At 44.3% G+C, this 26,712-nt stretch overlaps 1 protein-coding gene across 4 annotated transcripts; it reads left to right on the forward strand.

The window, feature by feature from the left end:
- On the forward strand, nt 1–26,424 carry LOC147628389 (uncharacterized). 4 transcript variants are annotated; one of them, XM_086813480.1, is made up of 8 exons: nt 1–1,890; nt 2,875–3,200; nt 3,298–3,424; nt 3,580–3,699; nt 3,802–3,868; nt 4,537–4,681; nt 4,783–4,869; nt 20,641–20,895. In XM_086813480.1, the coding sequence occupies exons 1-8, from the start codon at nt 147–149 to the stop codon at nt 20,731–20,733; spliced, it is 2,709 nt and encodes a 902-aa protein (XP_086669606.1). In that variant the 5' UTR covers nt 1–146; the 3' UTR covers nt 20,734–20,895. The 4 variants fall into 4 exon arrangements, with proteins under 4 accessions (XP_086669606.1, XP_086669605.1, XP_086669603.1 ...); XM_086813479.1 differs by lacking the exon at nt 20,641–20,895 and adding an exon at nt 26,245–26,424 and having other exon boundaries at nt 2–1,890; nt 3,580–3,868; XM_086813477.1 differs by having other exon boundaries at nt 2–1,890; nt 3,580–3,868.
- Nucleotides 26,425–26,712: the final 288 nt, after the last annotated feature.

Below are 26,712 nucleotides of genomic sequence, written 5' to 3' on the forward strand. Positions count from 1 at the left end.
ATGTGCGGCAACCTGAGGTAGCTGCCCGATATCGACTCAGAGAGCTTCTCTGCGAAACTCAATTTTTGTAAAGAAAGAGTTTTGACCCCAGAATGTGCGGCAACCTGAGGTAGCTGCCCGATATCGACTCAGAGAGCTTCTCTGCGATGTCGTCTATCTGGCCAGACCATATCAGAAACATTCCCGAGACTTGTGGCCAGCTATGCCAACGGATTCAAGGCAGACTCGATTGCAATTCGTTGCTAATTTTGCATCGCAGCAAGTGGCGATGCCTTGCAAGGTCTTACTCAGTGGTGCTAGATGCAGTCATACGGCAAGTAGAAAACGCTTGCTCCATGTTGGGGTCATCTGAGCAGGAGACCTTATCTCACAAGCTAAGTGGGCCTTTGGAGGCTCTCTATCACGTGATGCAAGAAGGGGAAAGATGTCTGGACGACTGCATCAGAGGAAGCTCAGACAACCATATGTGGCTGGTAGACAAGGCACTCAAGCTAGGGATAAGCACGGATGTTGTGGACCTTCATCTGCACGACCTGGTTTGGTGCTATTATGTGGTTGAGCAGGCCTTGAGGGGTGCACATCTTGACAGCATGGATTTGATGCAGGAGATGAGAAGGATCGGCGAGATTTGGGCAGCTGAAGGTGCGGGCGAAGACTTAAGCTCTGCTCTGGAGTATTTGGCTAGTGTGAAGGTAGAGGAAGGAGGAGACATGTCATGCCTTGCTGATATCATTTCGCAGAAACTGTCCCACGCCTCAGATCTGGAAGGTGTGGCAAGTGATGGTTTGCCAGCATACCTTTGGGTAGATCCAGAGGAGTTGAAAACAAAGTACAACGCTATTGGCACGGGTGGCTTTGGTACAGTCCATGAGACCAATTGGCTGGGGGGTCGCTTTGCAGTCAAAGAATTCTTCTATGTGGAAGATGACATAGAGTTTGGGAGGGAAGCGGTCATTCAGGCCAGGTTGCGGCACCCCAATGTAATACACCTTGTGTGCTGCACAAAGAACCCGGCTCTCAAGAAGTGTAGTTTAGTGATGGAACTGATGCATCAAGACCTTCGGGTTCTGATGATGGACAGAATGGGGAAAGGGTTGAATCCTCCCTTCCCTCTCCTGGTTGCAGTGGACTTCATGCTCCAGATCGCCAAGGGCATGGAGTACGTGCACAGCCTTGGCATCATTCATCGAGATCTCAAATCTTTGAACATTCTGGTAAGCTTTCCATCACATTCTGGCCAATCGAATCCATACCTTACCATGATGGGTGGTCTACACGCACATCTTAAAATTGCAGACTTTGGAATGTCCAAAGCCAAGCAAGCCAGCTCAAAGTACACCACAAGACAGACAGGCACAACTGCATGGAGAGCTCCTGAGGTTTTCGAGACCAGCCCTGAGGACGAGGTGGAAGGTGATCCCAAGGCAAAATATACGAAGAAGGCCGATGTCTACAGCTTTGGATTGGTTTGTTATGAAATATTGACAGGAAAGTTTCCCTTTGAAGGGAGCAATATCCGCAGGAGAGTGAGGGGAGGTGAGAGACCCAAGCTACCCCACCACTGTCCGCTTGCACTGGCGAGCTACATTGAGAAATGCTGGGATGGGGAGCCCTCGGTAAGACCGACCTTCCAACAAATCTGCAGAATGCTCCGATATTTCAAGGCCTCTATTCTTCTTCTAGGTGATCATCATGACCGTCATGGTGAAGCACAATGGTTATCACGCACTCTCTCCAGTGGCATGCTGACCCGCATGGAAGAAATGATCGAGCTGTCCTCTAAAGAGCCAGGTGTTTTTCTCGATCCCCACCCATTGAAGATACCTTTGGAGATGTACTGCTGCAGAATAGTGTTACAAGAAGGAGATGAAGCTGGAAGCAAACAACTAGGTAGCTTTACTGATCATATGTGTGTTGGTGTGCATGTTCGTCCAATTGCAAAGTCAGCATCTCTCGTTTTGAACTGTCAAATAATTCTGAAGCTTTTATTGAGATGAAGTGCTCACTTGTTTTTGCTCTGCGTATTGTCCGCATGGCAAGCAGAGTTGAGTTGGGGTCGGCAACAAGGAAATTCTATAAAGGCATCGGTGGGGGCTAGTCTACCTGGAAAATGAAAAGGAAAGGAGGGCGGAAGGTGAATAGAAGCAAGCAGAGGGGAGGAAGGGAGGGAATGCAAGGTGGGCAGGGAGGGAAGGGGGGGGGGGAGGTGGGCTGCATGGGTGAAGGAGAGCAGAAAGGCAGGTGCACAGCAGAGGGGGCAGGAGATGCTTGGCCATGGTAAGGGGTCAGGAAGGGGAAGCAAAAGAAAGGGACGGGGCAGTGGGGCAGAGGAGTCGCAAGGCTGGTGCGTGGGATGGGAGGGCAGGGCTAGCGGCATACGCAGGGAGAGGGGCCGGCTGCCTGGTCAGGCTCCGATCATTTCGAAGGTCTTTGCAACTTAACAATTAGGGGGTCACCCCGCTATCCATCTCATAGTAGAGATAACCTTAGAAAGCATATCCTGCTTTAGCACTGATAACCTTAGAAAGCCCACACTTCTACGATGGAGCGGGCATCTATAATGCATTTCACCATGCCTGTGAGGGTGATTGAAAAAGATTTTATACTAAAAAAGATAAATGCCAAAAAACCTTAGAAACTTCATTTTTCACGAAAGAATATAAATTACTGCAGAGAGGGCCTTATTTTTGGTTGTTTAAAAACAAGATGGTGGATGCTTGTATAGAAGAAAATTGAATAAGGTTGCATTTCTCTTAAAAGGTACCATTCTTAAAAACTCTTGTGATTTTACTTGCACTTCAGTGAATTCTCTTTTAAAAGTAACCATGTTTAAAAACTCTTGTGATCTTACTCGACTCTCCATGAGTTTTGCAGCAGTGTTCTTCCTGAAATTATTTTCTAGGAAAGTTTGGTTGCGAAAAAGAGAGGCTTTGCGAAGTGTGCAGGGTTATCCTGCAACCCAAAAGGCTAATCTGGCAGTTCGGAACCCGGTTAAACAAACCGTCCAGACTATACAAGAACTGGCTATATCATTGGATGAATTGAGAGAGGCGACTGAAAATTTTGGAGCAAATACTTTGATAGGTGAGGGTTTGTATGGACGGGTTTACTTGGCGAGGCTGAGTAATGGCAGATTTGCGGCTGTTAAGAAACTCCACGGCACAAATCATAAGTCATCCGACGAGGAGTTTTTAGTTGAGGTAGGTTTTTCCTGTAGTCACGAATCATGGTAAGACCGTCACACACTGAGACCTGCCCTGTCGCATTTTGTACACTGAACAACAAGCTCTACGACAGGCCTCAAGGGTTTCAAGGCTGAAGAACGAAAACATTGCGGAGCTTATTGGATCCTACATTGATGGCAATCTACGAGTATTGGCATATGAATTTGCAACGATGGGATCTCTACATGATATCTTACATGGTAAAAAAAAACTTGTAGGCATTGTCCACAATGTGAGTTTCATTGATGGCTAATTGTTCTCCTTTTGCTAAGTATGCAGAATACTACTCTAAAGCTTATACCAACAATTTTATAATGATATCAACTGACTCGGTGATATTTGCTGTTTCATAAAGGCCGAAAAGGTGTCCAAGGCGCCCAGCCCGGGCCTGTCCTTGATTGGATGCAACGCGTGAAGATTGCAGTGGGAGTGGCAAGGGGCTTAGAATACTTGCATGATGCGACAATGGTCCACGGTGAGATCAAATCTTGCAATGTTCTACTCTTTGGTGACTACACTGCCAAAATTGCCGATTTCATGCTCTCAACGGTCTACTCTTCGGCGAGTACACTGCCAGAACGACGACATTACACAGACGATGTCCATCCCAGCTATAGTTTGGCCTTTGATTATGTTCCTCCAGAGTAAGGTTTCTTACTTAAATGCCTTGCTTGAAGTGCTTTTGATGTTTGATAGATTGTGTACATAGTTGTCTATATTGTTTTTTATGCCTTGAGGTGGGAGCTGACCCTAGGCTTCTCTCGTAGAGGATCTCAGTTGGTTAGATGCATTGTCGTCAGGGGCAATGGCAAATGGCCAAGTTCTCTTAAACGAGCCATTTAAATGTCTTTGGGCCATTCTTAGGGCTAATCCTTCTTATGTGCCCAAATTACATGGCAAGGTTCATGGGATCAAGGCCAATTAATGCATGGACGATTAAAATTCTTGGGTTGAAAGCCAAACGAAAATGCTATGCCTGAGGTTATTTGCAATGATTGAAAGCTCAAGACGGATGATAAAATAAGGTCCACAGGCAAGCCCCCAAAGGAACAAAGATTCACGATATGCTAGATAGGTTATCACATGTGAGTGGGGAGAAGGGAAATGGTGCTACCAGCTAGGGTCGTGTGAAAGAGTAATTATGTTCTGTTATCTATTGTTATTATGGCTCAAATTGTGGGGTGTTGTGAATTTCTTATATGAAAAAAGCAAGGTTTTGGTTACAGATAAATGCCAGATCCATGAACACAAGTGATCAATCTGTGTTTGCATAAATTCTCTTTTTTACAGGCTGACAAATCTTTACCTTCAGGTATGAGAGGCTGACAGGACAGTATAAACAGCCTACACAGAAGGGTGATGTTTTCAATTTTGGAGTGGTTTTATTGGAGTTGCTCACAGGGAGAAAACCAGTGGACCATATAATACCACGTGGGAAGCAAAATCTGGTTGCATGGGTGAGACATGCATTCCTAGCTAGTTCATAAATTAGCAATATTGGACAATCATTATAATTATCGGTCAAAGCTTTTTGAGAAGTGATGATGTATTAATGCAGGCAACTCCAAGACTAAGTGAAGAAAAAGTTAAGCAGTGTGTGGATCCCAAGCTTAAGACGGATTACCCAATCAAAGCAGTTGCCAAGGTGATTTACCTTCTTCAGTTTTCGTTGATATTTTGGACTGTAAATCTTGTTATCCATTGGTCATGTAGTATGCTCTCCAAAACATGCACAGAGAGATTAGGGTTATTAACTTATAATTGACCGATACTTAGAAGAGTCTAATGAACCCATCATTAGAGTCCAACAACTAGCATCAAAGTAACCTCGCCATTAAAGCCAAATTATGTGTTTTGGGGTCATAACATTTTGCCACATGGATTCTGCAGTAGTAGATTAAACCAAACTAGTTGTCTTTTTGTATCATAACATTCTTGTACATGGATTTTGCAGTAGTAGTTGACCTTTGATTATGCTATAAATTCCCCTTCTAGTGTTTCTTTATTGAGTAGAAGGGACTTTCGTTTGTCTGCTTGAAGGAAGTGCCATAAAGTTATAAACATAATGTAGCATTCATTATTTTCTGTATGCTTACAAGTTACCATCTTATCCACATAAGAGTAGATTGGGGCCAATGTCTCTCCTAGCTTGGATGCCTATCCTCCTAGTGTACCATAAAAATCACCTAGCTCATATCTAGGCAGAAAAAAGAAAGATATTTTTACGTCTACGCCGCAAGTATTTATTTATAACTCAAGGTCGGCGTAGCCCTTGTACAATTCCTGAGAAGATGCCCCCTTGATCCACAGGGAGGAGATCTCCTTCTAGCTTTCACCCAAGATGTGTTGTGGGATACAAGAGCCTTGGCCCCTTATTTATACAAGTTTGGGGGAAAAAGCTATGCTTTTCCCCCTTAGAAAAATCTATTACAAAGGCTTTTTCCCAAAAACTGTCGAATAGCTTTTCTCTTCTCTTTAAAAAAATAAAAATAAAAATAAAAAATACATGGTGCTTAAGCGTTTTCGAAAAAAGAAATCCCACGCTGAGTTTATTTTTCGCTTTTGGGCTGCCCGGCGCTTTTTCGCTTGCGTTTGCTTTCCTTTGCGTTTTGCTGCCCGGCGCCCACGCTCTCTCTCTCTCCCTCTACTCTCTCTTCATGTCTGCGTTTTGCATCAGCATGTTGCCAGAGGTGTTTAGGGTTGAAAGAAGACCCCCAGAGCTTCTGTGTGTTACACCACAACTGAACCTGTTGAAGCACTTTCTAAGGTAGGCTCCAAACCAAAAGCCTCGAGGTAAAGTTGTAGTATCCTCGGTGAATCTGCCAAGTCACCCTCCTCCATCCACTTCGAATCCATAGGTGAATAGCTCACAAACTTCACCAGATATCGACGTGAAACTTTCCCTCTGACTTTTCTTTCTTTATGTGCCAAAATCTGCTCCAGTTGAAGAATCTCATCAAGTTCTTCTACATCTGGTTGTGTCTCATCAACCTGATCTGTAGGCACCTCACCTCTGAAAGGTCTAAGAAGACTCACATGGAATTCATTATGAATCTTCCAATGATCCAGTAACTGAAGACGATAGGAAACATCACTCATCTTCTCATTCACCTGAAAAGGCCCATAGTACTGCATATTCAATTTAGGATATAAGCTCTGTTTACCCTTCATTTTTCGTGAGTCTAGCCTTCTCAAATCTCAAAAGGACCCAATCACCCAAATCAAAAACCAATGATCGACAGTGAAGGTTTGCTGCTTTCCTCTGTTTCTCTTGAGTCCTTTGAAGAGCCACCTTGACCTTTTTATAAGCCTCAGCCATATTCTCCACAAAACGATCTGCCTCGAAGATCTTATCTTTTGTATGTAGAATCGGAGGTACTTTTTGTTAGAAGTCATCTCCTGTCTTTACCATACACCAGGGCCTCTGTTGTGGGTGTGCCCGCCGTTTGTAGGTGTTTTCTCATTTTTCCTCACTCCTCGTATTTTTCCCCATTTGTTCCATTTTTTTGTGGCTTGGGGGGGTAGTCTTTAGCTGGCAGGCGCATACATCCTCTGGCGACTGTACCCGACTGCAGTACAGAGCTGGCCGACTGGTCTATGTGGCAGGTCGTGGAGATGTTGTACTTGTCGGCTGCCTCTGGAGCAGGTCGACTGTTGCCTGGGGTCCATATATAATGGACCCCCACAGCCCCTTGTCATATCATCTTGTATCACTTGGGGATCTTGTGTATATAGAGCAGAGTTACACGCATATCTCTCTCCTCTTGTGCTGTCTATTTTCTGCACTCTACTTGCTCTTGTGGTCTCAGATTTGGTTATCATCTCGGCTGCGTATTTGGACATGGTATTAAAGCCCTAGGCTCTTGATAGATCTTGGGAGTTTTGTGAGCAAGAGGGGGACTGTTGCGTTGCTGATTGGTGGATTGTTCGGGACTGTACGGAAAGAGAAGAAGCAAGAGGACGGCAGGCTGAATTGCTGGACAGCCACTTGCAGGTGTAAGTTTTTTCCCACCCACCCACCCACCCTTTCGGTGGACCGTCAGTTGGACGGGAACAATTATAGCATATGGAAGGTTATGATGGAGTCTGTGCTGGAGTCATATGACCTTGTTGATTTCATTGTTGTCGGGGTTCCATGGCCGGAAGCAGAGGAAGGGGAGTTACAGTCAACCAGAAAGGACCACGAGGCACAGGCACAGGTGTGGGATCGTGTCAACGCCAGGGTCCGTTCATTTATCTTCCTCAACTGCACACTGCAAGTAATCAATCATGTAAAGCATATGACGTTGGCCAGAGGCATATGGCAGCACTTGGCTTCTCTTCATAATAGGGTATCGCCCATGAAGAGGATTTCCTTGGAAGTACAGATGCGGGTTATGAACCCTGCAAAGTCGTCGACGATGCGGGAGCATATTAACAAGCTGCAAGTCCTTCAGCAGGAAGTCCTCCAGGCTGGGAAGGAGATATCATCAGAAGATATGGCCATTACTCTGCTGTCTCACTTGCCTTCTCAGTATTCCGCTTTCTACTCCTCTTTGATTACTAGTGGCAGGCTTAGCACCATTACATGGGAGGAGCTTGTGCCCATGGTCTTGGACCAGGAGGAACGATTCACGAACCCTCCTCACAGCGGAGGTTCGGAGGCCTTAACTGGCCAACGGTCGAAAGGCCGGAATAACAACAAGGGCAAAGGGAAGGCTTCACCGGAGAAGTCTTCTGAGAAGAAGCCTGACGCATATCGAGAGAAATTGAAGGCCGAGAGGTCCTGCAATGATTGTGGCGAGAAAGGCCACTATTGGCGGAAGTGTCCTAAGCGGAATGGGAAGAGTGCCGATTCTTCAGCCTCAGCTGCAAAGACTCCAGCAATTATGCACTTAGAGATGATGGACTCCGATGCTTCATCGTCTTCCAAGCACATGACTCCTTCCTGAGACTTCTTTTTGGATCTAAAACGGCAGTCAGATCGCATCTTCATTGGCGACATGGGAAGAGTGCTGATTCTTCAGCCTCAGCTGCAAAGACTCCAGCATTTGTGCACTTAGAGATGATAGACTCAGATGCTTCATCGTCTTCCAAGCACATGACTCCTTCCCGAGACTTCTTTTTGGATCTAAGAAGTGTCCTAAGCGGAATGGGAGGAGTGCTGATTCTTCAGCCTCAGCTGCAAAGACTCCAGCATTTGTGCACTTAGAGATGATGGACTCAGATGCTTCATCGTCTTCCAAGCACATGACTCCTTCCCGAGACTTCTTTTTGGATCTAAAACAGCAGTCAGATCGTATCTTCATTGGCGGCAACTCCACCATTCCGATACACAATGAGGGCCGGATGGAGATTATTCCTGACGGCAAGGGGGGTAAGCCATTGTTCCCGTGTTCTTTACGTGACTCCTTGCTCTTGGTTTTCATCTTCTGTCAGTGCATGAAGTATGCAAGACTGGCTTTCAGGTGGAATTTGAGGAGCATTCAGTTGCTCTACGGGACCGTGAGACTGGCTAGGTTGTTTGGGAAGGCGGTGTGGAGAATGGTATCTACAAGCTCTCTGCACTCTCCTCATTGACAGGTTCTTAGGTCGGAGATCTGTGGCACTTTCGGTTTGGCCACTTAAATGTGGATGCACTGCGACGGCGAGGTTTCCGGGACTAGATGGTGGTTGGCTTGCCAGATGTTGCCAGCAGCAAGGACGTTGCAATTCTTGCATAAATGGTAAGCAGCACAGGGAATCCTTTCCGAAGAAGGCTTCCAGGCAGGCTTCAAAATCATTGGAGTTGATTCACACTGACTTGTGTGGACCTCAGCAGACACCATCATTGGGAGGATCTCTCTATTTCATGCTGCTTGTTGATGACTGTACCAGATTCACGTGGGTCTACTTTCTTTCACAGAAGGACCAAGCTTTTGCACGGTTCAAGGATTGGCACGTGATGGTGGAGAAAGAGTTTGGATTGCAAGACTCTCAGGGCTGACAAAGGGGGTGAATTCTCTTCGAATGCTTTCGTCAGATTTTGTGTAGATCATGGCATCAAGAGGGAACTGGCCAATACAGGATCGCCTTCAGAGAATGGAGTTGTAGAGCGCAAAAACATGACTGTGGTGGAGATGGCGAGGACCATGCTGGAGCATCGTGATCTTCCTCGTCCACTTTGGGGAGAGGTGGTGGCAACGGCTGTCCATACCCTCAATCGGTCTCCAATGACTTCAGTACCTAATATGACTCCGTTTGAGGCATACTTTGGTAGGAAACCTGATGTCTCCTCCCACTTCCGTGTTTTTGGGAGCGATGCGTATGTACATATTCCGAAGAAGCGGAGGGGGAAGCTTGACTCCAAATCCCGTAAGCTTATATTTGTGGGGTATAATTCTCTTTCCAAGGGATACAGATTGTATGATCCAAAGAGGAATGAGATTGTTGTCAGCCGGGATGTGGTCTTTGATGAGCATGTTCCAGCGCCTTAGGAGTAGTTTCTTGGAGCAGTAAGAGGCAGGCAAATTTTCGACAGAGGCAGAGTACCGTGCTGCTTGCGGTGCTACTTGCGAGGTTGTGTGGCTGCGGAGGCTGCTAGGCGAGATTAGATTTCCACAGAAGGAGCCCACAGTCATCCAGTGTGATAACGAGAGTTGTATAGCTATTGCTCGGAACCCGGTCTTTCATGCCCGGACCAAGCACATAGAGATACAGTATCACTTTGTACGTGAGAAGATCTTGGCTGGTGACATCTTGCTACTTTATTGTTCGATGGAGGACAATGCGGCGGACCTCTTCACGAAGTCTCTACCTCAGACTACGCTCAAGCGGCACTCCAGCTCCCTAGGGTTGGTTTCACAGCCAGGAGCTGAGAGGGGGTGTTAGAAGTCATCTCCTGTCTTTACCAGACACCAGGGCCTCTGTTGTGGGTGTGCCCGTCCTTTGTAGGTGTTTTCTCATTTTTCCTCACTCGTATTTTTTCCCATTTTTTCCATTTTTCTGTGGCTTGGGGGGACAGTCTTGAGCTGGCAGGTGCATACATCCTTTGGCTGATTGTACCGGACTGCAGTACAGAGCTCACCTACTCATGTTTGCTGGTGGCCGACTGGCAGGTCGTGGAGATGTTGTACCTGTCGGGCTGCCTTTGGAGCAGGCCGACTGCTACTTGGGGTCCATATATAATGGACCCCCACAGCCCCTTGTCATATCATCTTGTATCACTTCGGGATCTTATGTATATAGAGCAGAGTTACACGCATATCTCTCTCCTTCTCTTGTGCTGTCTATTTTCTGCACTCTACTTGCTCTTGTGGTCTCAGATTTGGTTATCATCTCCGCTGGGTATTTGGACACTTTCTTCCCGCCTTCCACAATCTCGAAAGGTGCCTTACCTGTTGAAGTGTGAATGGTGTTGTTGTAAGCAAACTCCACCAAAGGAAGATACTTTTCCCACTGTTCCTTATGATCCGAAACATAACACTTTAGAAGATCCAATACAACTGAGTTGGCAATTTTCGATTGCCCATCTGTTTGTGGATGAAAAGACGACGAGAACTTCAACGAAGTCTTCATGTTCTCGAACAATGCTCTCCAAAATAAACTCGTCATTCGAGGATCTCGGTCACTGACAATAGATGTGGGCATCCCATGGTATTTGAAGATATTCGTCAAAAATATCCTCACCATTTGCTATGCATTAATCTTCTTCCTGACTGGAACGAAATGAGCCTGGTTGCTGAAACGATCCACGATAGTCGAGATGCCATCATTCCCACTTTTTGTCCTAGGAAGATCAAAGATAAAATCCATAGCAATACTCTCCCACGGTCTATCTGGAATAGGCAAAGGATGAAGTAACCCAGGTGTCTTTTGATGGTCATACTTCACCTTTTGACAAATGATACAATCACGAACAAAAGCATCAGCATCCCTGCGCATAGTAGGCCAATAAAAGAAGGCCTCCAAAGCCTTCACTGTAGCCTCAATACCACGATGGCCTGCATAAGGCCATCGGCCTCAACTAAGATGTGACACACAATTTGTCATGCATCATAAAAAATCCTTCCTTGAGAGAATAATGGTCAACTCGCTCTCCTTTGGTCAAATGATAAAAAATCCGCTCAAAATCTGAGTCATGAGCATACTGTTCTCGCATATCATCAAGTTCATGATGAAAGGTAATGGAGACGCGGCCACATGTGGTTTCCTAGACAAGGCATCCGCTACCACATTCTTTTTGCCATCCACATGAACAATGTGAAAGTGAAACATGGACAAAAAGTTTGCCCATCTCATATGCTTCTTTGAAAGCCTCGTTTGGGTAAGGAAATAGTGAAGAGTCTGATGATCACTCTGAACAATGAAATCAGCCCCAAGAAGATAATGCTTCCAAGTAGAAAGAGCATGAATAATCGCAAGAAGCTCCTTCTCATATACTCGTTGGTTCCGTTCTGCTGGTGACAGAGTTCTACTCTCATAAGCAATAACATGTCCATCCTGCATAAGAATAGCTCCAATGCTATTCCCGCATGCATCACACTGTACCACAAAAGGTTTATGAAGATCCGGTAAAACCAAAACTGGACCAGTCGTTAGCTTTTCCTTAAGCTTGTTGAAAACTTCAACTTCCTTTGTCCATCGGAATTTTACATCCTTCTTGAGCACTTAACACTTGAGCATTACAACCACAAAGCTGAAAATGACAGTACACCACATAAAGGGGCCGATGATAGGCTGACCCGCCCCCCCCCCCCCCCCCCCCTTAGGTTATATTACCAAAAGAGTCTGCAAAGTACAAGATTACGGGTGCCTGGGGATTCACCACCAGCCTGCACCTGATTCTTCCAAATACATTATGAATGAATACATTTCAAACAAGAGAATCTGTAGGTACATCCGCCCTACACACAGGGACATCCGCCCTGCACAAGCCTCTTCACAGGTACATCCGCCTTGCACAAGAGTATCACAATCCTCACAGGTACTCCGCCCTGCACAAGATGTAAATGGATCTTTAGGCCCTGTTTCCACGCGAGAAACTGATCCAGAAACCTGTGTTCTCCGCGAGCAAGTGTCCCCAATGCTTGCCCTAAGCACCGGCTATACCAGGAATCCTTGAGACACATCCATGCTCACATATTCCATTGCTGTCCGGCCTGTTTTGTGCAATAACCAGTCCAAAACAGCAACTTTCTGTCGCGAGAAATCCACCTGTAAAGGGTCCTACAGCCCTGTGGAGGTCCCTAGAGCTGTCCTGTACTGTCCAAGTTGACTTTGGACACCTGTAACCAGCCCAAAACTCGCAATAACCAGAAATTGCAGGTCTGAAATTTACCAACCAGCCCTTTAGAAGAGTGTGGGGATCGTTGTCCAAGCTTGTGTGAGTCTGGGAAGCAAGCAACCAGCCCTGTAGCAACTCCCAAAGCTCCAACCAGCTCTCCAATATGTTGAATAATCAATAAAACAGCCCAAAAGGGCCTCTTAAGGGAGGCGCCTTTTTCCAGTGCCACCTAAGGGGCCTGGTGGGTACACATACTGGCTGACATGTGTCCCCATAAGGTGTCCAGGTAGGTGTCCAGCCCATAGTGCTCCATTTGTCCTGTTTGTATAAGTTTAGGTCCAACCAAATGGGAAATGGCCATAAGCTGTCCGGACTTCATTAATTTTGGTCCAACCAAATGCGAACGCATTATAAGTTGTCCGGCCACTTATTAATGAGTGTGGACCTGCAAACCAATAAACCTTAGTAGTAAATGAAGTAAGCTGTAAATTGAGTGTGGACGCACTTACCACCTGCAAAACCCATAAGTCCACAGTTTTAGGCCCAAACAGGAGTGCACACAGTGTCCACAAGGTGCCCGGGCGTCCCCGGTCCCTCGGACTTCACAAGCCAAAATAACAAGCATTGTCCATGCAGCAAGACAATGTCACACAAAGTAAAATAAAGTTATGGCATGCATCATTTATCCATTGTGCACATGTAAAATTGGAGAACCACCTATCATCATTCTTGTACTTGAAAATATTCCGCCTGCCATCATAACACACCATGTGTGCATGGCTGGAATCCACACGGGCACCGCCCGAAAGTCCACAAATGTCCTGCCATGTCCTTGGACTCATATGCATCCACTCATATGATCCATACACATGCCCAGGTTTAATACATACATGCATCTGTATGTTTCTAGGCCTGACACGCATCCGCATGTCCCTAGAATATAGGGGTTTGTGACATCCCCCCGGCTTCTAATCAGTTGACCCGGGACCGCAACTGAAAAGCCTCCGGATAGGCCTTTAAAAGATCTGGGTAATCCTCGAAGTAGGCCTCATCCATCCATTTCGCATCCAAAGCTGAATAATTCTTGAACTTCACAAGGTACCTATGAACAAGTTTGCCTCCTGCAAGCTTTAGTTCCTTGTGAAAAACAATCTGTTCAGGTTGAAGAATCTCTTCCAGCTCATCCACCTCGGGTGGGTCTTCCAAAACCGGCTCAAACGGTGTCGATCCCACATAAGGCCTCAATAGGCTCACATGAAAAGCATTATGCATGTTCCAATGATCTGGGAGTACAAGCCGAAATGCAACATCATTGATTTTTACCAAGATCTGAAAAGGTTCATAGTACCTGTTGGAAAGCTTAGGGTACTTTCTCTCTTTCCCTGGCCTCTTCCGAAGGCGTGCCTTATCAAATTTCAGCAAGACCCAATCACCTTGTTTGAATTGTACATCCCTTCTATGGTTATCAGCTGCGTTTTTAATCTTGGTTTGAGACCTCTCTATGGCTGTCCGTACCTGTGCAAATGCAGTATCCTAGTCTCTGACATACTCATCTGCTGCAAAAATCTCATCCTTTGTACGAAGGATGGGTGGTAGTACCACCTTGCCATAGATAATCTCAAAGGGCGCCTTGCCCGTAGAAGTATGTAGGCAAACTCCACAAGTGGTAAATACTTCTCCCAATCCGATTTGCGGTCGGATACATAAGATTTCAGCAAGTCGAGGACGGCTGAATTTGCTATTTCACTTTGCCCATCTATATGTGGATGGTAAGCTGATGAGAAGTTCAGCTTTGTACCCATATTGTCAAACAATGCGCGCCAAAAGTTTACCTTATAAACAGGTCACCTAACACGAGGCTTGGTGGGAAAGTGCCAGAGGAAGTATGGACAGGGAAGCCTCCGTCATACAAGCACTTGAGAGTGTTTGGTTGCGTTGCGTACGTGCACATACGCAGGGAAATGCGCACCAAACTTGATCCTAAGTCTCACAAATGCATATTCCTAGGATATGGTGACAGAGGTGAAATGGGGTATAGACTTTGGGATCCCGTGAATAGAAAGATTATACGCAGCAATGATGTCATTTTTGATGAAACATGCATGTATAAGGAGCCTGCAAGGCAACAGGAGCCTGGCAGAGTCATCTTTGATGATGATGGACATCATGGACAACAACCAAGGGCTGTAAATCAGCCATTACAGCAGGAAAACCAGCCCTTAAATGGTGCTGAAAATGGTCCAAATGGACAGCCAGAGATGGCAGAAGATATCCCTATGGATATACCACAGTTAGAAGAAATACCGGGCATGATTTTTCAGCCTTATGGCATGGAACAGGAGCCACCAATGGATGATATGCAGGCTGGACAACAACCTGCAAATGATGGTCATTGGGTACGGAGGTCCACTAGACCCTCCAGAGCCCCTGACAGGTTTGTTCCAGGGGTTGACTACTTGATGCTTACTGACTGTGGGGAGCCCTCATGTTATAAGGAGGCCTTACAGAGGGAAGACAAGGCTCTTTGGGAGCGTGCCATGAAGTCAGAGATGGATTCTCTGCACAAAAATGGAACTTGGAAGTTGGTGCATTTGCCTGCAGGCAAGAAGGTTTTGCCATGCAAGTGGGTTTATAGGCTCAAAGTTGCACCAGATGCAAAGCCAAGATACAAAGCCAGGTTAGTGGCTAAGGGCTTCAAGCAGGAATATGGTGTGGACTTTGATGAGATCTTCTCTCCAGTGGTCAAAATGACCACACTTAGAGCTGTGTTGGCTTTGGTTGCGCATGATGATCTGGACTTGATTCAGATGGATGTGAAGACTGCTTTTCTTCACGGTGATCTCCATGAGGAGATATATATGCAACAGCCAGAGGGTTATGCAGTAAGTGGAAAGGAGAAGCTTGTATGCAAGCTGAAAAAGAGTCTTTATGGGCTCAAACAGGCACCAAGGGAATGGTATCATAAATTTGATACATTCATGAAATCCCAGAAATTCAGAAGTGACATAGATCACTGCTTGTACACCAAGAAAGCTTTGGATGGCAGTCTATTGATCCTCATCTTGTATGTTGATGATATGTTGATTGCCGGGAAATCTCGTAAGGAGATGGATACCTTGAAGCAGAGGCTGCATCAAACCTTTGATATGAAGGATTTGGGTGATGCAAATCACATCTTGGGTATGCGGATACTTCGGGACAGAAATCAGCATGTGTTGTATTTGTCTCAGAAGGAATACATTGGCAAAGTCTTGCAGAGGTTCAATATGGACGGGGGGAAGAAGACTAGTACTCCTTTGCCTCCATATGTGAAACTCAGTGCTATGGACAGCCCACAGTCCGATAGAGACAGGGTTGATATGGCCAAGATTCCGTATGCTTCAGCTTGTGGCAGTCTCATGTATGCCATGGTTGCTACTAGGCCGGACATTGCATTTGCAGTGGGAGTGGTTTCTAGATACATGGCCAACCCTGGCAAGAAGCATTGGGAAGCAGTGAAAGGTGTCATGAGATACCTGAAGGGCACACAGGATATGTGCATTTGCTTTGGCAAACAGGATGCATTAGTGCATGGTTACACGGATTCGGATTATGCCGGTCATCCAGATAACCGGAAGTCTACTACCGGTTATGTGTTTACATTCACAGGAGGTGCTGTGTCATGGATATCCAGGATGCAGAAGTGCACTGCCTTATCTACTACAGAGGCCGAGTATATTGCAGCCACAGAGGCTTGCAAGGAGGCATTATGGCTATCTCGGTTAGTGGTTGATTTGGGTTATACAGGGGATATTCCATTGTTGCATTGTGACAGTCAGAGTGCCATCCAGTTGGCAAAGAACCCTGTCTTTCATGCAAAGACGAAGCATGTGGATGTGAAGTATCACTTCATCAGAGAGGTGATAGAGAACAAGCAAATTCAGCTTGTTAAGATTCACACGGATGACAACCTGGCTGATCTGTTGACAAAGAGTTTGCCTCCGGAGCGGTTTGCTCATTGCAGACACTTGATGGGCATTGGATGAGGCCAGTTTCAGCCTTGATATGGCCTTGTATATTATCATGTACATGCTGATTTTTCTTTTCCTTTACTTAAGGGCACTTTGCCTTTAAGTGGGAGGTTGTTGGGGTAAAGGCACTATGCCCACCCTTATAGTGTGTACAAGTCCATAAGTTATAGTACATAGTACACTTAGTACTTTTAATGTACTAAGTGCACTATGTGTACTAGTGCAATATACATGTGTGATAGGGGAGTCACACACTCACACTTGGTGAGTTGACTTATCCCCACAACTCTCTCTCTCTCTCTCTCCCCTTGTTCTCTCTGTGTATGTCTCCCACATGAATTAACCTAACCCTAATTCCATCTCTCCCACACACCGAATACTACGAGACATTAGAGCATAAGTTACGTGTAAAGTTTCCTCTGATTGACGAACACAAGAACTACCAACATCTGTACTGGAAAGTTCCTACCAAGTGTTGCCATCATCTTGCAAGCTATCCACCATCTGGTCTAGGAAAGCCTGCACCTGCAGCGTATCCACACTTAAGTGGCCATTACCAGACTGTCAGTCATCACAAAACTGAGGACCTGGGAGAGCGTGCTGAAAGTTTGTAAACTCCATTCTCCACTCCACCTTCCCAAACTACCTGGCCTGTTGCCTTGTCCCGGAGAGCAACAAAATGCTCATCAAACTCCACTCGTATTCCAATCTTGCAAACTTGATGCACTGACAACAGATGAAAACCAAGTGTGGGAACATATAACACTTGGGAGGAATGCTTCCCCCCTCTGCCACCGGGAACTATCTCCAACCTTCCCTCACTGTGAACTGGGATAGTGGATGTATCCCAAATAAGAATGTGACCAGAATACTTACAGAGATCCTGTAAAGCCGAACGGGAAGCATTCATGTGCCTGGAAGCACCACTGTCTAGAATCCACTCCCGAGTATCCGTTACGGAGAGTCCTCCAACCTCCTCCCTACCTGAAGGAAATGAAACATCGGTGTCCATTACCTCCAAGTACACAAAAGCTGGAGTCTTCATGGTTGCTGCTGAGGAATCTTCACCCTTCTCGGTGTTCCGCTTGGGACACTGCCTCCAATAGTGGCCGTTCTCGCCACAATCATTACAGGTCCTCCCTGCCTTTAGTTTCTCGTGGTCAGCGTTGGACTTCTTCTCAGAAGACTTCTCCAGTGAAGCCTTCCCTTTGCCCTTGTTACGGCCTTTCGACCGTTGGCCAGTTAAGGCCTCTGAACGTCCGCCCTGTGGAGGGTTCGAGAATCTTTCCTCCTGGTCCAAGACCATGGGCACAAGCTCCTCCCATGTAATGGTGCTGAGCTTGCCACTGGTAATCAGAGACGAGTAGAATGCTAAGTACTGAGAGGGCAAATGGGACATCAACGTTATGGCCATATCCTATGACGATATCTCCTTCCCAACTTGAAGAACTTACTGCGGAAGAGCCTGCGGCTTTTTAATGTGCTCCCGCATCGTCAACGACTTTGCAGGATTCATAACCCGCATCTGTACTTCCAAGGAAATTCCCTTCATGGGCAATACCCTGTTGTAAAGAGAAGCCAAATGCTGCCATATACCTCTGGCCAGCGTCATATGCTTGATATGATTGATTACCTGCGGTGTGCAGTTGAGGAAGATAAATGAACGGACCCTGGCGTTGACACGATCCCATAACTGTGCCTGTGCCTCGCGGTCCTTTCGAATCGACGGTAACTCCCCTTCCTCTGCTTCCGGCTGTGGAACCCCAACAACGATGAAATCAGCAAGGTCATATGACTCCAGAACAGATTTCATCATAACCTTCCATATGCCGTAGTTGTTCCCGTCCAACTGATGGTCCACTGGGAACGTGGGGAGTGTTGGGATCTTCACATGCTTCTCAGCCATCTCTAGCAAATTTGCCATTGCGCGGGGATGTAACTGAAAAAGTTTGGGTGGGTGGGAACAAAGAAGTGCAAGTGCCCGCCTTCCTCTTGCTTCTCCTCTTCCCGAACAGTCATGAACAGTCCACCAATCAGCAACACAACAGTCCCCCTCTTGCTCACACAAATCCCAAGAGCTATCAAGAGCCTAGAGCTCTGATACCATGTCAGAATATGCAGCGGAGATGATGACCAAATCTGAGAATACAAGAGCAAGCACAGTGCAGAAAATAGACAGCACAAGAGAAGAAGAGAGAGAGGCATGTGTCATGTGCACACCCATCAGGTGTACAAGTGGCATGGCATCATCAAGCATTAATCAGGACATCTAAGTATTATTCAGGCATATATCAGCATAAGCATGTATATGGGGGTGTTTCAGCACCAACATCAGCACCTTAGTCTTCATGACCATGTAAGGCATTCATTTGCATCAGGTCAGGGTTGTTAGCACCAGCCGACAGCATGGTATGGGCAGCCGACAGCCTTCTAGGCATTTATGACAAGTCGTGAGTATCTGGGGGGCTGGCCGACCAGCAGCCATGTTCCCATATAAATAGAAGCGCATCCATTCAGTCCATGATATCTCAGTTCAGCAGTGGTATCTCCTCATCGTTTCCTTCCCAGGCAACAAGGAGAGCATCAGCGTTTTCAGCATTCATCAGTTCCAAGCATTCCCTTGAGCGTTTCCTTTCTAGGAGACAAGGGAAAGTCAGTGGGATAGCAGTTCATCCAGCATATAGTCATCAAATCAGCATATTCAGCATCATAGGCAGCATATTCAGCATATAAGTCATCCGGCATCGAAGGGTGGACCTCAGCATTGGAGCAAGGAACAGTCCTCATCTTCAGCATTCAGCCCATCCATCTCATCCCGGGAAGGATCTTCATCTAGGACAGCATCATAGATCTATTTAAATCTCATTGTAACCCATTCATTTAATATAGCTGCATTGCATTGCATTGACACTATTGGCCTATCTCTTAAGCATCATTAAGTGCAGTTTAGTTAGCCTAAGGTTGTGTTTACGACGGTCAATCCCTCACATGTCACAGTGTGTAACTCTGCTCTATATACACAAGAAGATCCATACACGGCCAGCTGTATCAGGTCGGCCAGCAATTGTGAGAGGTCGTGGACCTGAAGAATCAGTTGGCTAGCTCATGGGCCCTCCTACCAACACAGGGCAACCACCCAAGCCAAGAAAAATAGGGAAAAATGGGGAAAAAAATACGGAGAGTGGGGAAAAATGAGAAAACACCTAATAAGGGTGGGCACACCCACAACAAAGGCCCTGGTGTATAGGTATAGACAGGAGATGACTTCTAACAGATGCTTCTTGTTCCGCCATGGAGTAGATGATGGAGAAGATTAGCAAATGTGTAGGAAATTAAGGAGTGCAGGGAATTAGAGATGGTTGCTAATAGTGGGTGGATACTATAAGCTCCAGCTTTTGAAAAGCACAACTAACTTTTTGCCCATGCATCAAGCATGCAGGCTTTTATGAGTAAGTACTCTAAAAAAGTAAGATTAACAAGGCACGTAGCTTTTGGTCCTCTTTTCCCCCCCTCTTAAGCATAAAGGATACTTATATCGAAATATGCCCAAAATAACACGTAGCTTTTTTGAGACGGCCATCCATACTGCTCATAAAGTTTCATATAGGCCTGCAAGTTCTGTCCCACAGGTCACATTTCCCTATTTAGAAGTGGGACATCGGTTCATGCTTTTCCTAGATAATCACTCACCCATCCTTGTAGACTGTCCGGTTGTCCTTCTTGCACCTTTTTGAGACCTCCTTGTTTGAATTACTCTCTCTCTCTAGGGTGGCCTTTTTCTGTTATAAATGAAGAGAGTAATTCAAACAAGGAGGTCTCAAAAATGAGAGTAATTCAAACAAGGAGGTTCATGCTTTTTCATTGTGCCACCTTTTCTTAAAGACGGAGGAGCTTTTCCATTGTGCCACCTTTTCCAACTCCCCAAGTTCTTTCAATGTTGGGTCCATGAATTTTATGATTTAGGACCTTTTACTTTCCTCCTCTCCTCATGAGTATCCTGCACCACATTGGCTCGCTTGTGCTTGGCTGCAATGTCTCGACATTGAGATGCCATTTTAACATGCTCTTCAAGATTTACTTTTTTACCCACTCTAGCATTATTAACGGCTAAGTGCATACTCTCTCTGTCTCTCTTTAACCTGTGTTGTGTACGTGGATCCAGATGGCAGCAGTGGCAGCACTTTGTGTGCAGCATGAAACAGATTATCGCCCAACTATGAGCATTGTTGTGAAGGCCTTACAAGCATTGTTGTGAAGGCCTTACAAGCATTGCTTATTTATAGGCCGGCAGCTGCAGGTGCTCCTCCAGCCTGAAGTCTAGTCAAGTCTGTGTATTGTTAACTCTTAAATTCTATTCCTGTTATGTAATCACAAGAATTTCCTGAGCGGGTTTTTTTTTTGGGGGGGGTTGTTTTCTCACATATCCCCATGTTGAATATGGTTCTAAAAGTTTACCTCACCTATTTGTGAAAACACTAATGTCATCTATGCACACCAAGTACGCGTCCAAGAGGAATGTTTGGATACTCTTCAGTTCTTTTCTTGTTTTGGATGGTTATACTTCCAAGTTCGTGTGCTAGTTGGATTGCCAGGGTTTTGTCAAGAAGGATTATAGGACTGAGAGACCAAAGAAGGATAGTGTGTGTGATTGATGATGAAGAGTCATTGCAAGCACCACTTGCTTCGGAGATGTCTAATAAGCACATAGCATGGAGACACATTTATCATGTTGACCTTGAGGACATAAACCAGTGCAAGGTCGATAAAGAAAAAGACCCAACTCATCGCGGTGGTCATGGGGGATGCCTAATTCGTGGCTCTTGCCCGATGGTACGTGGCCCTTGCCTGACCATGATAATTGGCTAATTGTTGGAAGGGGAAATCGGCTCCACCCACTTGAGTGGGCCCCGGGTGTGTACGAAAAAAAGAAGAAAAAGACCCAACTCACTTATTTTTGTGAGCCTCTCAGTCCTATTGTCCTATGGTTTTGGGTCCAACGTTGTCATAACATTTGAAACTCTCATGGTGCATAAGTATTTCTCATCTAATTATCCTTATTAATAAGAAAAATTTGGGGGTTAATGTCGTTGCTACGCTATGGTGTTTGCATTGCTCACCATTTTTAGGAGTCTTACACAAGGAAAAGAGCATGGAGCAGTAAAATCCATGTTCTTATTTTACGGTACTGTCAGTGCATTGATTCGTTATGGCATTGTTGGTCTTACTTCTTTTTTTGGGGGCTTATTGTTGATTATGATTATACACCCTCAAAACTCAAGGAATGGATCATAAGCCACTTGGTTGGTCGCATCAGTGTGATTGATGACTAGGTCACTTGTGTTGTTGGTTTTTAATGCGTTGTTAGTAGGACGGTTTGACCAGAAGGCCACTCCTTACAAACATTGGTCAAAAGCCACCATCTTTGAAGGCAAGTGATTGGCTAGAGTCATACGATTGAATGGAAACCAACTTCCACCTAGAATGAAAAGGCTCTTCATTTTTTGTAAACTCCCTTATTTGGTCTTCTTGCTTATAAATCATCTCCTAGATCCCATGCACATATTAAAAAATGTAGCCAATGCCATTTGAGGTCACTTAATTGGCTATGGAAATAGTAAGGGTGCTTGAGAAGATTTGAAAGATGAGGGTTTAATGGAGCTTTACAAAAGCTTGGAACAAGGTCAGCAAGATTGAACACGATGAAAATAACCTTGTTCATGCCTAGTGCAACATCCCTTTTAGGAGCCAACATCAACTTTGAACTATGAGTAGCTAGTGATTCACCTAGCAAACCCCTCCACAGAATGATCAACCTCTACACTATCCACAGTAAAAAAGAAAACAAGATCACCTTTTAGACTAACAAGATTGTGGCTACTAGTAAAGGTGATGGGGAGTCCATGAACCTCGAGAAATCCAAGCTTTGTTGAGTTGCTAGCCACAAGCTCAATAAAGTCAAGGTTGAAGAGGCAAAGAAAGAAGATAAAAAGCTAAAAGATCTCGCCAAGCCTCAAGAGGACGATAGGGGACGAGTACTATAAGTTCTACAAAATCGAGGAAAAAGGGGTACACGACAAGAAGGCTTAAAGAAGCCTAGGTAGAGAGCTAATTGCTTCGTATAATGGCCCCACCAAGGTCAAAAAAGCAATTTCGTTGGCCGCAAAAGTAAAGAACCTAAACCAATGTTTATTGTTGCAAGGACCTCACCCTTGAGCAAGAAGGAGAACTGATAGCCTTGCTCAAGGAATTTCATGATTTTTTCTCAGAATAATTGACATAAATTCCTTTAGAAGTGTGAAACACACCATCCCTCTCCATGAAGGTACAAAATTATCCACATAGAGGGAATTTTTTTTTTTACGAGCTTTATCTTGTGAGATTTTCTATCACTCTCCCAAGAAATTGCAAGCTTTTTTGTGACAATAATTTCTTAAAAACATGACTTTAATTTATAGAAAAACATATTCATTGATCAAAATATATTTCAGGTTGTCAAGATCTTGACATTATTGGAAGGCATTAGATGTAATACATATTATGACAATTTTCAGAAATATATTTTAGGTTGTCAAGATCTTGACACTATAGCATGACAAATTTCAAAAATAAAACTTTCATTATGATATAACAAGACGTTCATCTCGACAAGATAGAAAGGCATTATATCTAATATGTATTATGGCAATTTTCAAAACCAAAGCTTTCATTAAATATTATGGCAATTTTCCATAGATGGTGGGATGTAAGTGTTCACAACCAAAAATGGATAAAAGAGTAGTGGTCTTTGAGACAAAATGTTGTTCCTAGTAGGATGGCTAAGTGCTGATGATATATCCATATCAACTGAAAGTGTGGGATAATGTATAAACATATGTACATTTTTATTAAGCCCCAAGACACACAAGAAAATATAATATAAATGCTTCAATGCTAGGTATGGTTTTTTGGCAGATTCTCTTTTTTGGAAATCTAGGCATGTGCACATTGGTTCATTTTTTATATGCACATCATATAGAACCAACTCCTTAGAGCCATCCATGGCCACATGAAAACAAACGTGGCATGTGCACATTGGTACATTTTTTATATGCACATCATATACAACCCCCTCCTCAGAGCCATCTATGGCCACATGAAAAAAAAACGTGTTGTGTAGGGTCCATTACAATTTCTTCCATGATGATAGTAGCTCGCATATCTTCAGCTTTCTTGATTCTTTTTTCAGCCTCCTTAGATACCATAGGCCTCCACCTTGAGAATGGTGTTGTGCTATGATGAGCTCCATAAGTCATGGGTGTGGATTCTGATCCATGATGCACATCACTATCATATAGCCACTGCGAGTTTCACTTTGACATGCACTCCTTATGCTTGCACTCCCATTACTCATCACTCTACAATATCAAGACCCAGGTACTCCTATAGATATTATGATGATGGGTCCATATTAAGGATGAGCTAGGTGGGAGGATACTGACGTGTGGTGTATAGTTTGGACACTTCATCCTCAGAAAGTGGCACGACCAACCTGATGATAAAAAGAACTACATTATTGAGTAGCTCCATAGAGAGTTCCCTATGCCAACCCAACATTAGGAAAAATTTGGACTCACAAACTAACCCTCTAAGGGCTTTCTCTCTCTTCCATGAATCAAGGAAAAGTGTAAAAATAATGTTTAATATGAGTGGGCTTATTCTTCACTCAAGAAAGCTGGTTAGCTTTGCATCCACAAGTATTGTGGACCCCTCTAGACCATCGTCGGCTTTTGGTAGAAATGACACATAATTTTATTGCTTTTCTGCTCTACAAGTAGACCAAGTGCAACTTTCTCTTGTACATGTCCTCTAAAGCAAGTTTTATTGAATTTCTTGTAATTGGCATAGAAACGATAAGATGTCTTGTGGCCTTCCAATGAACCAATAAAATAACTCACTCTCATGGTGCATTGGATGGATATATTAGTAGTTGTGGGCGTTGTCCAAATATGACCATCAAATTTTTGTTACATACCATTTACCTTACCAAACATTGGAGGAATCTCCATGATGAGATTATCATTGTAAACCCTTGGTGCTTCTGTCACTCTAATGGTGCATTGGATGGACATATTAGTAGTTGTGGGCCTTGTTCAAATATGACCGTCAAATTTTTGTTCCATACCATTTATCTTACCAAATGTTGGAGGAATCTCCATGATGAGATTATCATTGTAAACCCTGGGTACTTCTATCACTTGTATATTACATTCTTTAAACTCCCAATTTGAGATCTCAACACATTGGCCTTGTTATTCTCCACCATTAGCCAAGGGATGATAGTCTTCCCATGAACTTTCTCTTCATATGAATCCTCAAGGTTAATTTTAGTAGACCTCTCATTACCCTTTGGAGATGTTGAGGTCCTACTACCCTCCGAGTCTACAAGTGTAGACTTCCATTGCTCCTCAAAATCTACATTGGAAGACTTCCTATAGCAAAGCATGAAGTCTACGAAGAATGGAAACTTGAATTGATTGGCCTCTTTTGAGGCTCACAAAAATAAGTGAGTTGGGTCTTTTTCTTATCACCCTTGCACTGGTTTATGTCCTCAAGGTCAACATGACAAATGTTTCTCCACACTATGTTCTTATTAGACATCTCTGAAGCAATTGGTGCTTGCAACAATGACTCTTCATCATCAATCACACACACTATCCTTCTTTGGTCTCTCAGTACTTTTTGAAGGGCTTGGTTCATTGATATCAACCACACTATTATCAGCAGCAGCAGCTGATGCATGATTAACAAGCACATATCTTCTGGACATGGAGGCCTCTAGAATATAGTGCTCGTGCCCTTCACTATAAATCCTTAAATGAAACTTCACCTCTAGCATTGGATCGCCCTCTATGATAGTGTTGCGGTAAATCATCTTATCGGTACTAGGAAGAAGGCTTTGCAAAAAATGTGAACTTACAATGACTCGTCCATCTCTTATAATGGAATAGACCAACCCAACTTTGCCTGATCAATAACCCACTCAATCAAGGCCTCACTATCCATATTGAAAAGCTTAAAGAGTTGCCTTTGACCATACTAGTTCTCAGGCCAAAGCTTCCTTTTGTCAATACTGAGGGTGTTAAAAAATATTTTTTGCTATAGGTGAGTGGTATCTGCTAACCCTTCTAGATATTTTGGAAGCAATATAGATTGTAGTAATGAATGCCCAAAACCTCTCACATGGGGGTCAGCCATGTACTATCGTAGCCAAATTGGTTTATGCATATTTTCCCACAAGCTTGGCAGAGGAGCAGAAAACACCTCAACATGTCCAGAGTGGAACAAAACTAGTGTTCCAGTGCTGTTTGCTATAGTAGTAGCACAATTTACAAATGACTTCATAGTGAGATGAGAGATGGTATATGACTCTCTGCCTTCCTGATCACGATGGCTATATCTTTGCACATGTAAGGAAGGCTGAGTTTGTACTACATCACTCTTATACTATGCTTCTAGACTTTGGCTTTGTATATCCAAATGGAGAGGAGGTAAATGGCATCACCCTTTGTCTTTTGTCATTCACATAGTTCCTTGCATACGTGGTGCTTATGTGTCTATGAGTGATGTGTCCTATAGGTTTTTAGTTTGCAAGGGGAGAGGTTGGTGTACCTACATAGGTAAGGTTGTCTAGAAGATAGTACCCCATGGTTATACAATGTCATTAGAGGAAATAAAATGGTGTTGTTGAAGCCCATTTATTAAACTTTACATGTTCATGTCTTGGTAGGTGGATTGGCTAAACATTCATGGGCCCAAGTGATTGTATCATCGAACCTATTTGCAAGGTGTGGTGGGTTAGCAAGGGAGTCAGTGGATTTACTTTGTCATTGTCTGTCCATTGAGAAAGATGAGCATGTTGTTAGACTTGCCTTCACGATCTCTCTTCTGGGTCTAGATAGTGGTGATGACGATGAATAGTAAAAACATTTAATGTTATTGTAGTTTGGAAATTATGTACTTGATATTTTGACATACACTTTCGATATTATGGTCCTTAATTTAGATATAAGCATTTACTTTGTGATGTGTTGTTTTACACAGGTTTGGTGTTGATATAGGTTTCCTTGTTTTTTGTTTTGTTATCTTCTTCGAATTACGAGGGTATGTTGCTTTCAATCATGCTGGGACATGCTTTTTTGGTTTATTTATGGTTTGCTTTTAGATAGATAGTTTTGATGAGGCAAAAAGCTCAAAT

This window comes from Cibotium barometz, chromosome 19, assembly GCF_041138505.1.
Source record: "Cibotium barometz isolate CiBa-2024 chromosome 19, ASM4113850v1, whole genome shotgun sequence".
Classification (NCBI taxonomy): domain Eukaryota; kingdom Viridiplantae; phylum Streptophyta; class Polypodiopsida; order Cyatheales; family Cibotiaceae; genus Cibotium; species Cibotium barometz.

Coding starts and splice junctions, on each gene's coding strand:
- LOC147628389 (XM_086813477.1), top strand. CDS start 147: ATGTCGTCTATCTGGCCAGACCATATCAGAAACATTCCCGAGACTTGT. Junction 3,201..3,297: donor ACGAGGAGTTTTTAGTTGAG/GTAGGTTTTTCC, acceptor GCTCTACGACAG/GCCTCAAGGGTTTCAAGGCT. Junction 3,869..4,536: donor TTTGATTATGTTCCTCCAGA/GTAAGGTTTCTT, acceptor CTTTACCTTCAG/GTATGAGAGGCTGACAGGAC.